A 12,356-nucleotide genomic window follows, 5' to 3' on the forward strand; every position below is an offset into this window, starting at 1 on the left:
ACTTCAGATTGTCTCACTTTGTGTTGTGCTTGTGTATAAAGACATGAACTTTCAGTGCAGCTACGTGCAACCCACTGTGCTACAACCATGATGCTACCCTTACCATTCCTTTCCTAGTTCTCGTAAAATGTCAGAGACTTATACAGTGCATCTGCACTTTATTTCATTTCTTAATGTATTCAGTTCTTGTAAAGAAAATGCTGAAGACTTATACAGTGCGTGTGCACTTCATTTCATTTGTTAATATGATCAGTTCTCCTAAATATGCTAAAGACTTATACAGTGTGTGTGCACATTATTTCATTTCTCAATACGTTTAACTTCTCGTAAAATGATAAAGACATATACAGTGCGTGTGCACTTTATTTCATTTCTCAATATGTTTAAATTCTTGTAAAATGGTAAGGACTTATACAGTGTGTGTGCACTTTATTTCATTTCTCAATATGTTTAAATTCTTGTAAAAAAAATGCTGAAGACTTATACAGCACGTGTGCACTTTATGTCATTTGTTAATATATTTTGTACTCATTGCGTATACATTTTGTCATTTCTTAATATGTTCTGTACTCAATGCATGTGCACTCTATTTAATTTCTTAATATGTTCTGCACTTATCAATGATGTATATACTCTGTGACTTTAGACTTAGTAACTAAATAGATCACCATCGCTGCCAAATTTTTGCCCCCCCCCCCCCCCGCCAGTGGAGGGTTCTGTAAGAGGTCCATGACTAAAGAATTTGTTGCTAGCGCACTCGTGCAGCTGTAATTTCGATGGATTGCTCATGCGCTGCCAGCGATATGTAAGCTGTAAGAAAATCTCAGACCAGAGAGCAGTCTTATATGCAGTAGGAGTAAGTTGTTGCTAGCGAGCAGTCGTGTGTATCGAGTTGGCTGGGCCGGTCGTGGGGGAGCGTTGGCGGAGCCTGAGCGGTATAATGTAAGTAAAAAGCAGCCTCGCGCATATGCAGTATTGTTATATCAAGTCCCACGTAAATGTTTTAAAAAATCTCTTAATAATAATCTTTCTCATAAAAAGTAACTTTTGACAATCATTCATTTCAATTTAAATGATTTACTAATTTCTCCAATCCTTGGTCATCCCGATTATTGAAAAGAAAAATCAGTTGTTTCCTTTTATAAATGACGAATCTATCGGACAGCATTGCACAGGGCTGTGCCAGAAAAATTTCTGATAGGAGCAGATATATATGCGTTATCCGGCGACCTTATTGAGGTAAGAATTTTCAATTTATTCAGAATGATCTTTCAGGGCCATGTCGCAGCGCTGCTGACGTCCAAAATTCACCAGCTTCAATTGAGATTCATTATTCAAAGGTTATAAGTGAGCGACAATTTTGTTGAGAAGTTAGTCACATTGTATTATTGGGAGGTTACGAAATTTTACTGTTGGAAGGTTTTGGAGTGTATCTGTTGGAAGGTTACGCTGAATGTGAATTATATACTTATATTTTTTTGCTGTTGGGAGGTTATTAGACATATAATTTTTCTGTTGGGAGGTTACAATCGGATAGCGAAAATCAGATACCAGACTCAGATTCATCGGAAGAATCTTAAGGAAATGTAAGTCACCCAACGAAGAAGGGGCTTATAAGACGCTTGTTCGCCCGATTCTTGAGTATCGGTCATCTATCTGGGACCCCTGCCAGGTAGGACTGATAGAGGAGATAGAGAAGATCCAACGAACAGTGGCGTGTTTCGTCACGGGATCGTATAGTTGGCGGGAGAGCGTTACGGACATGGTAAACTCCACTGGCAGACGATACAAGAGAAGCGTTGTGCATCACGGAGAGATTTGCAACGGGTGAGCACTGTTCAGGTGGAGTTGGACAACACATTACTTCCCCTTAGATACATCTCGCGCATTGACCACTATGATAAAATTCGAGAAATTAGAGCCAATACAGAGGTTTACCGACAATCATTCTTCCCACGCACTATTCGCGAGTGGAACAGGGTTGGAGGGATCAGATAGTGGTACCGAACGTACTCTCCGCCACACACCATTAGGTGGTTTGCGGTATATGATGTAGATATGATGTAGTTGTAAGAACAAAAACATCAACAAAAACAAAAACTACAGAAAAGATGGCGAACGAAAACTGTGAGATGTACGACCTTTTTTAAAACATGAGGTAACAGGTTTTTGACTTTGCAATAGATAAATAAATAATAGCCTCCGATAGTTTGCCTATGGAATTTGGGTTCATCTTGTATGCTTGAGAGATTGCAGGGCACTCTCGCTTCTGATTTGGTATTATGCTACTTCATGTTCTTAGGGAATATGATGTTTATTGCAATTTGACTTCATACATCATGATGAAATGGTGGGCTGTAGTTAATGCTCTTGCTGGCGTGCACTAGGGAAGGAATAACGGTAAGCTTTACCTGCGTTCAAAGGAATAGGGTGCCGATTTAAACGACTGCAGCAAAAGCATGGTGACGGAGGGCCGAGGGAAGCGCGTTTTTTCTGCGGAATCTAGGTGGAATTTCCGGACGGCCGAGTTCTGCGGTTTCATTGCGCAGACAAGTTGGTTGGCGCCAGTCAGTCGGCACCTGTGTCCAGGTAGACTGACTAGCGCCGAGAAGTCGCCACTGCAAAATGGCCAGCGCATTGCAGACCGGCATTAAAGCTGAGGATGGGGCCTTGTTAGGCAGGAAGCCGATGGGACATCTATGTGCGTTCTGCGAATTTCCATGGGACGTGTCACTGGTGCCCAGACGTCCAGACTCTGTTACAAAACATATTTGTGTAAGAATGAGGCTTTTAGCGAGTTTATGGCCATTCTTTGGAAACTTCGAAATGGACGCAACAGATGAGATAACAAGCGTTTTATGGAGAGCCGTGGTTCCATCCTGGTCATGTTGTTAGCAAAAGACACGGCGTAAACGGGTGGGAAAGAGGGTGTGAAGCTGAATCTTTTTTTCCTTTTCTCCCAATTAACTTTAAAGTCTCTGATTGGTCAAATCGGGGGGGGGGGGGGCAGATATCCAGGCGGGACTGGCATAAAAGAGGATGGGACGGATTAAGGATTTGTAGGTGTGGAGGATGGTAGAGGGGTGCAACCCCGATGTCTGGCCAGAGAGGAGTTTGAGGAGTCGGAGACGGTTGTGGGCTTTGGATTGGATGGAGCGGAGATCAGGGATCCAGGTGAGGTGAAGGTCAATGGTGAGGCCAAGATAGGTGAGGGTGGGGGTGAGGCAGACAGGACGGGTGCAGACGTTAAGGGAGAAATCCAGGAGCCGGAAGGAGCGAGTGGTACGACCTACGATGATTGCCTGGGTCTTGGAAGGATTGATTTTCAGGAGCCACTGGTTACACCAAGCGGCAAAAAGGTCAATGCACGTGAACAGGCAACCTTTGCCCTTTCCCACCAGAGGGAGAGACCAAAGCTGCGATTACCACAGCGGCGCCACCGCCAGGATCGGAGGACGACTGCTTCCCACCACGCGCTGCGGCGCCCTCTTCAAAATAGCGATTTTTACCGCGGCTCAGTTGCCTTGTGATGTCAAGAATAAATAAATCTATTGTCATTTAGATCACAACTTCTCCCAGTGTCCTGATTAACATCAGCTTGCTCTTTTATTGCAGTCCAGATTATAAAAGAAAGTAGTAAGCTTGCAAAAAATGGCTATGAGCACTATGGGACTTAGCATCTGAGGTCATCAGTCCCCTAGAACTTGGAACTACTTAAACCTAACTAACCTAAGGACATCACACACATCCATGCCAGAGGCAGGATTCGAACCTGCGACCGTAGCAGTGACGCGGTTCTGGACTGAAGCGCCTAGAACCGCTTGGCCACCAGGGCCGGCAGTAAGCTTGCAAGCTTCGTGTTTACTTGGAAGTGTTTAAAGTGCGCGTCATTTATGACGGCGGCCGAGTTTGGGTTCCTTCTGCGCATCTGACGTCACACAATACAGTCAGCCAATGAACAGAGAACGACGTTGCCAGAGCTCGACTGCAGTGCAGAGCACGGACGAGTGTCGTCAGTTTTAGAAACGTTCAGTCATAAATAAAGTAATTGAACAAAAGCAGTGTCTTGATAGCAGATTTTCTTTTATAGAAAGTTTGGAAAAAGCATTCTTTATACCAATTGCTTCATATTCTACTAATTAATTAAACCAAACAAGCAATAAGCCTCCTAATTCAGGCGATAGCAAGGAAAGGTGTTTGTATCATTCTCACTAACCGCTTTTTCGCAATAAAGAACAGCGGTAATTGTTTATTTCCTATTGTACTTCGACGAAACGTGAGTAATTATAGTCATACCAACAGTGTTTGTCGGTATTTTGCGTGCTGTTTTAAAGTCAGTCCGCTGTTAGCGGCGGTAGGGCAAGGTCGTCGTGCCTGTGCCCCCTGTTAGCGCACCGCGCGCGCGAGTGTTTACTATTTATCTTCCGCTGCGGCGAGTGTCACGCGTCCGTGTCTCGGTAGTGCCATGGCGCACTCGTACCGCAAGTCCACAATTAAGATCACATTTCAAGCGGACTACGCAAGACCTTGAGCACTTGACATTGAACGTTTCATCAGGGAAGAATTTCATATTGCACCTCAAAACATCATTGGGACCGAGCGAGGTGGCGCAGTGGTTAGCACACTGGACTCGCATTCGGAAGGACGACGGTTCAATCCCGCGTCCGACCATCCTGATTTAGGTTTTCCGTGATTTCCCTATATCACTTCAGGCAAATGCCGGGATGGTTCCTTTGAAAGTGCACGGCCGATTTCCTTCCCCATCCTTCCCTAACCCGAGCTTGTGCTGCGTCTCTAATGACCTCGTTGTCGATGGGACGTTAAACACTAATCTCCTCCTCCTCCTCCTCCATCATTGGGATCCACTTTTCTATAACACGAAGTGTCGTCTACATAAAACTGATCAATGAAAAGGCGTGCTCTGATGTTGTGTGCCGACACGCTCATGGACTCAAATTTAAGCATTCTGATGGTCACATAGGAACTGTCACGATCGACCACGCTGGATTAGGCCTTCGCACTCTGAGGGTCTTCGAGCTGCCATTCGAAGTCCCGCCAGATGTTGTGATGACAGCTTTCAAACCGTACGGCAACGTGCTAAGCCACTTGGCTGAAAAATGGGAAACGTTTGAGACGTACCCCGTCTTAAATGGAGTGCGACAAATTAAGATTGATCTGACGAAGCATGTGCCATCCTATTTAGTAATTGGCGGCTGCAGAGCCATTGTCATGTACGACGGACAACCGCGTACTTGCGCCGGCTGTGGCCAGGAAGGACATGTCAGATCGGCCTGCATTCAACGCCGACTGACTCAGACACCGGTTGGTGAAGTTCCATCCCCGGCGACGCCTACTTCACTCACCATCAGGTATGCAGCGGCTGCAACCGCAACAGCTGTTCCTGCCCAGGATCGTAACACCATATTGCAGTCAGCGGTCGGTGACAGTGTGGCGGACACCATATCCCCCTCTACGACGTCATCGGCAGACTTACCTCAAGACGGTGATCAACTGTGCCACCAAGACGAGCCTAAAGAGAAGATGGAAGTAGAAACGGAAAGTGTCCCGACCTCCGCCTTCCTACCAATGGAGACCGCATCAGATGATTGTCGCCCGCACTCTGACACGGAACAACATGTCTGGAAACAACGGTCCCCTCGAAAACGCAAGAAACGGCGGCATACGCCATCCGATGATTGCCCGCTTCGGATGTGTGACCCGGACGAATATCCGGCGTCGGACGACACTCAGGACTCTACCACCACAACTCACCCTTCCCATCGCGATGCTACGGCGGATACAATTTCTGAGCCTCGGTCTGACAACATCACTTCTGCTACTGAACATGCGATCAAACGCCCTACTGACAGCACTAATCAACAGTTATCAATTGCTGCATCTGATTCTTGGGCGGATGATGTCGAGGATGAGCCACAGCACCAGTATGATGCCGAAGGCAGAGATGCTCCCTCGGCTGTACGCAGCACCAGCCAACCACAGTGACTACGGCTGTATCGTCAGCCTCTGTGGGGCCGCCCCTGCCGCGCACACCTGGCCTCCTACACTACCCAGTTGCCGACCTGGCTGACCAAACATACCGTCTAGCGACGATTAACATCAACAACATACGTGCCCGACATAAACTAGCGATGCTACAGGTTCTACTCAACGCAGCAGACATCGACATTGCGCTCCTTCAAGAGGTGTATGTCGCAGACTTCAAGGAACCCTATGGCTACAAGACTTGGGTCTCACATGCGTCTGCCAATGGCAGTAGTGTGGCCATCCTCCTCCGCGAAGGTATATCTTTATGGGCCGTCAGGACGCCTTGATAATCGGAGGGGACTTCAACAGTAGCCTAGCACCTAAGGATCAGTTACCACATCATTCTCCCTGCGCAGAACTTACGACAATTATAAATAATCTTCAATTGGTGGACTCGTGGGAACATGTTTGTAGCGATCGGCCCGGATTTACTCACTACACCAGCCATTCCTCCAGCCGCATCGACCGGATTTACATATCGCGCTCCATAGCTGTGGGGACAAGAGCTGCCGAAGTTTGGCCCACAGCTTTTTCTGACCACGAGGCCTACATCTGGGCTATTACCCTCGGCCGCCAGAAGGTATGGCACAGCCGTGGTCCTTGGAAGTTGAACGTCCCCCACCTAGCTTCTCAGGAATGCCGCCGCCTTATAGAGAACACGTGGGACTCTTGTAGCCGCCGGCGTGGCTCCTACCGGTGTACACTGTCGTGGTGGTTACTCTGCGCCAAACCAGCCCTCCGGAAGACCTTGATAGGCTACGGCCGAGATGTTGCAACATGGAAGAGACATACCATGGACTTTTACTACAGCATCTTAAGGGAACGTACAACACTGCCGTACTCACCTGCACGGCAAGTGACGGTGAACCGTGCCAAGGCACAGATCATCAGATTAACACGTTGCCACCTTGAGGGTGCGATCGTCAGAGCGCGCACTCAAGACAGAGTGGCACAGGAGGGACCGTCCATGTACCACGTCATTGCAGAACGACGGCGCCGACGCAAGACACTGGTCCAAGCTATCACGACGGAAGACGGACGACGCCTCGATATCCAGCGCGACATAGGAAACGCCCTTCATGCTCACTACACTAGGCTGTACTCGGAACATCGACATCCCCCAGAGGTGATAGCCGAAGTCTCTCAACTCGCTTATGGCACGATCTCTCCGACAGCGGCTGCAGATGTAACGGAAGCAATACAGGCTGGGGCTGCTCATAAGTCCCCGGGACCTGATAGCCTTCCTCTGGTATTTTACCGGACATATCAACAATTGCTGGCACCAGCATGGACTGATATTTGCCGCGATCTTATGTCTCCCACGTCACAGATCCCTGGGGCTTTCCTAGATGGACTGATTGTGCCCATACACAAACCACTAGGCGGATCCAGGATCAGTGACTATCGGCCCTTGACCTTACTCAATAGTGAGTTAAAGATTTTCACCCGGCTTCTGGCGGCACACCTCAAGCGATCAGTACGATGTGTTGTGTCGCAGGACCAGGCATCGTTAGGTGCTGACCATAATATTCGCACTGCATTGTGCCGATATAGAGATATGATCGAGCTACCCAAAGCTCGCCAACTGCCAGGGGTTTTGGCCTCACTCGACTTTAGCCAGGCCTTTGACAGAGTCGACCACTTATTTTTGATGGAGGTACTGCGACACATGGGGTATCCGGACGTCATAGTTAATGTACTGATGCGTCTCCTACGCGGCGCGACGTCCAAAGTGTTATATAATGGCCGTCTCACGCCGCCGATATAGATCCAGCGATCGGTGCGACAAGGCTGCCCTCTTTCGGCGATATTGTACGCCCTCGTCTTGGAACCACTCCTCTGCGGCCTCCGACAACGCCTGACTGGGATATCCCTTGGTGGACACACTTTTTTCTGCACTGCCTATGCGGATGATCTGGTACTCCTTCTTCGCAATAATGACGATGTTCGTGCAGCACTGGCGTGGGTGGCGACCTACGGCGCGGCATCGGGGAGCCATCTCAATCTCCACAAGTCACACGCCCTGTCTATAGGCAGAGGCCTACCCGACGAGAGCGTCGCACCGCTACGAATCAGTGACACAATCCGCTGTCTTGGCATTGATTTCACATCTGACATGAAGCGTTCAACAGCCCTTAACTACATGCGTTTATTGAATCAGATGCGAGCAGGAATAAGTGACCACCGTCTGAGACATCTAGATCTCTCGCAACGGACACGGTATGCTAACGTCTATTTGGCGTCACGTATCCTCCATTTTGCACAGATACTCCCGATACCACCTACCCTGGCTCACCGCATGTTGGCAGTTTTGGGATCCTTTGTTAATAGGGGCATGTTAATTAAGGTGGTGGTGGTGGTGGTGTTATGGGCGCTCAACAGTGTAGTCTTTAGCGTATTTAAGATTCGTTACGAGTCCCTAACCCTCCCGAGGAGCAGAGGAGGTTTAGGCCTTTGTCATGTTCAGAACAGAGCGAAGGCCCTGTTCGTCAGCTGTCACCTGCAACTGTGGCGACGAAGTCCGACGTGCCTCACAAGTCTCTTACTGGAAGCCTTGCGACCAATCTCACTCGCAACCCCTGTGATGATATCGGACTTACCAGCACCCTTCTTCCACATTAGCCAATTCTTCCTTGAATTAAGCTACATCCGCACCGCACTACTACCCACACGCTTGATGATGACAAGGGCGATATATGCTGCCATGCAAATGAACAGGACGCCGAATGTGATTGAAAGCAAACACCCCACTACAAAGTGGCGCGCTGTGTGGCAGGCGGTAAATGCCACCACCATTAATACTGACGTGCAATCTGCATGGTACGTCACTGTTAATGGGAAACGGTTGTGCCAGTCCCGCCTACATCACATCCGCCTCGCTGATTCATCCTTGTGTGCCACATGCCAAGTGGTTGACACGGACGAACATAGTTTCGAATGCGGGTCGGCAAAGGACGTTTGGTATTTGGTGCGTCAGATATTGGCTTTTCTCACACGCACGACTCCCGACAGGATAACTACCCGGTCACATCTTTTCCCCGATAAGATTTATTTCCCAAGAGCAAAAACGAAATCTGTGACGTGGATCAGCGGCCATGCAGTTCACTACCTATTCGGTAATGGCGAAAAGACAGTACCCGATTTTTTGTATTACCTCAACGAACGACATTGTGCGATCGTGAAGAACCCTAAATATAGGCAATATTTTTCTAATTTTCTCTGGAGCGCATCCCATAATCCGCGTCGCAGGCCATAGCACCTCTTCGCAGTTCCTTTTTTTTATGAGATTGAACAAATAACGGAAACAACACAGCAACGAGAAGACAGTCATCGACAAATCCGCAGCGGGCTATAGTATGGAGCATCCTTTGTCGTAACGGGGCGACTTGCTACTATTCTGTTTATGTAGCCGAAGAGGAACGGTCTTCCTTTTATCCATTTAAAAAAAGCAGAATAACAAACCTTCCAAAATCCTTTTTCCTTTTTTGTTAAAAAAGGTGGCTAGGATAGCTGGCTATATAAAAAAAATAAATGCCCATTTGTGTTACGTTAAAAAAAAAAAAGGTTATGGCTGCTAAGCGAAAGGTTCTGAGTTCAAACCTTGCTTGGTGCTTAAAATTTTCTTTGCTTAAAAACAGTATCGAAGTGTCTTACTTCATGAATTTTATTCGTTTGAATGCAATTTTCTGAAATTTCTAGTGCCAACTAAAATCGACCATACGGAAAGTATGCCCTATGGACTTTTACCTCTGCAAACTCTTCAAAATTTCGTGCAATGGTTTACTACATCTAATGCTGCACAATAACTGCGTTGAACTTCCATACAAAATCAAGTCATTTATGGGGGGGAAGGTATCAGTCAAGAAGATGTGTAAAAGTCAAATTTTTGAGCCAAATAGTTTTTGTGAAATCGAATGATAAACTGTGTCAAAGCAGTCGAAACACCATGTGTCTGCACAGGCGAGCAGTGCAGTGATGACAAAATCGCGCACATCGCGGAATGCGGGGAGCACGTCTCTGAAGCAGCGAAAGGGTTAATGCGGCCGTGGTGGCTTTACTTCATAAACTGCGCGCTCCCCCCTAAACGTTAAGTTTGCGAACTATACTATACTATGGCGCTGCTTCTCTTGGCGCGTGCGTCGTGCGCAACTGCCAACGCAGCAATCTCCCGCTTCTGGGCGGGCATGCGCGAGTTGCCAAAATAAAGGAATTGAACTATAACTGCCTAACAAATGCCGACGAGAGACAGACTAGCAAGCTGGGGACGAGAGACTGACCCAGACTGACCGACTGGTGAGCTAATAGCGCCCCTTAAATGCACGTCAACAGCCAACCTTTGCCCTTTCCCACTAGAGAGAGACACCAAAGCTGCCATTGCCACAGCGGCGCCACCGCCAGAAACGGAGGACGACTGCTTCACACTGCGCGCTGCGGCGCGCTCTTCAAAACAGCAATTTTTACCACGGCTCAGTTGTCTTGTGATGTTAAGGATGAATAAATCTATTGCCATTTAGATCACAACTTCTCCCTGTGTTCTGATTAATATCACCTTGCCATTTTTATTGAAGTCCAGATTACAAAGGAAAGTTGTAAGCTTGCAAAAAATGGCTCTTAGCACTATGGAACTTTACATCTGAGGTCAACAGTCCCCTAGAGCTTAGAACTACTTAATCCTAACTAATCTAAGGACATCACACACATCCATGCCAGATGCAGGATTCGAACCTGCGACCGTAGCAGTCACGCGGTTCCGGACTGAAGCGCCTAGAACCGCTTGGCCACCAGGGCCGGCAGTAAGCTTGGAAGCTTCGTGTTTGCTTGGAAGTGTTCAGTACAGTCGCATATCAGTATTGTACATGGCTGCTTTGGGTTAGGTTTTCCCTTGCCAGAGGTGGATTATCATCAGGGATCCCCGAGCCTACGCTCATACTCCCTTCAAGTCCAACCCATGTATCCACTACCGAACTCCGCCACAACAAAGAGAACCAGCTCGGAAGAACTACCCCCTTTCTGAGGGAATGGACCGTCCATTTGAAGAGCACCTTTAGCCACCCCATTGGGTGCCCACGGGGAACCACGTGGAGGCGGCGCCACCACTGCTGACGGCGACCCCATTCGTCAGCAGTATAGCATCCACTTACAGCATGTTCGTAATAAGGAGGTGGTCAGGGGGACAACCTGTAGTCACCAGGCTGGCCAGGCCCACATGCTGTCGATCGCCAGTTTCCCAGGATCTCGGCCAGTTTCTGTCAATACGTTTGTTTCTTTTCCCCTCCGACATACCCTTCTCGCCACTGGTGTCCCAGGATCCATGTAGAGGCATCATCGGTGGTTCTGAGAGACAGCTCGTCACCCCTCCACACTCAACCATGACTCCTCCAAGTGCGCAACTCTGTGGTCGCTGTTCTGGATATCCAGAGAACCTAGATGTTTTAAGCCAGGTCACTGAGGATCCTGGTAACTTCTCTGATGTCAAAAGCTTCCTCAACAAATGATTTGATTGCTGAGTAGCTCTCCTTTGTTTGGAGCAGTGTTTGTTTACTCCTGAAGGAATCAGGTCCCACTGCCTCTCTGAGCTTACCTCTGGGCTCTGCATATTGTGTGCAGGTGTAGAGTATGTGATTTGTGTCTTCTTCTTCACCACATGTACATCTGGTGCTTTCCTCTATGCCCAGGTCTCAGATCTTTTTCAGCATATCAGTTCGGATATTCCGTACGTAGTACGTACTCTGTGCATCCGTCTTGGGGAAGGCTGGCGTAATTTGCGTGAGACGGGCGGTCGCAGCCGACAGACCGCCATCCGCGGCAGCATCAGCTGGCGACCGCGGCTCGCCGCCGGGCGACGTGACTCCACACGCGAGCGGCGCCGCCGTGTTATTCCGCAGTGCCAGCCAGCGCCGGCGCATGGAATCTCCATACTAATGGCGCCGCTACCGACGCGCCCTTTGATGCGCCGCCTGGAATTCGGTTTTTATGTAAATTAAGTTCCGCGTGCCGCGGCGCGCCGGGTCGGCTGCCGCGCGCGCGTCTGCGGGCCGTCAGCGAGCGGCGCCGGTCTAGCGCTGCCCAGCCAGCCCGCGCCCGGGCAGCCTGAGTAATTGGTTTCGGCCAATCGCGCGTCCGAGGCGGCCGCAGCCGAGCTCTGCCGCTGGGCGCGGGACAGCCAGAGCCGAGCCGAGCGCCGGGGGAACCCCCGCAGATAAATCACCTGCAGATAAAGCGATGATATCTCCCCCGCGGGGCCGCCACGGTCCGCCGCAGCCAAATAAAATGGCCAACCGCCGATAGGGAGCGCGGCCTGCACGCAGCAG

The 12,356-nt window shown here is 49.0% G+C and overlaps 1 protein-coding gene across 1 annotated transcript in view; it reads right to left on the reverse strand.

The window, feature by feature from the left end:
- Positions 1-11,951, reverse strand: part of LOC124620073 (leucine-rich repeat extensin-like protein 3) — a 30,228-nt gene extending 18,277 nt beyond the window's left edge. Inside the window, exon 1 of the mRNA XM_047146740.1 lies at positions 11,774-11,951. Coding sequence (XP_047002696.1) covers positions 11,774-11,951 — 178 coding nt within the window. The remainder of the gene's footprint in view (positions 1-11,773) is intronic.
- Positions 11,952-12,356: the final 405 nt, after the last annotated feature.

The sequence above is a fragment of the Schistocerca americana genome, chromosome 6 (assembly GCF_021461395.2).
Source record: "Schistocerca americana isolate TAMUIC-IGC-003095 chromosome 6, iqSchAmer2.1, whole genome shotgun sequence".
Classification (NCBI taxonomy): Eukaryota; Metazoa; Arthropoda; class Insecta; order Orthoptera; family Acrididae; genus Schistocerca; species Schistocerca americana.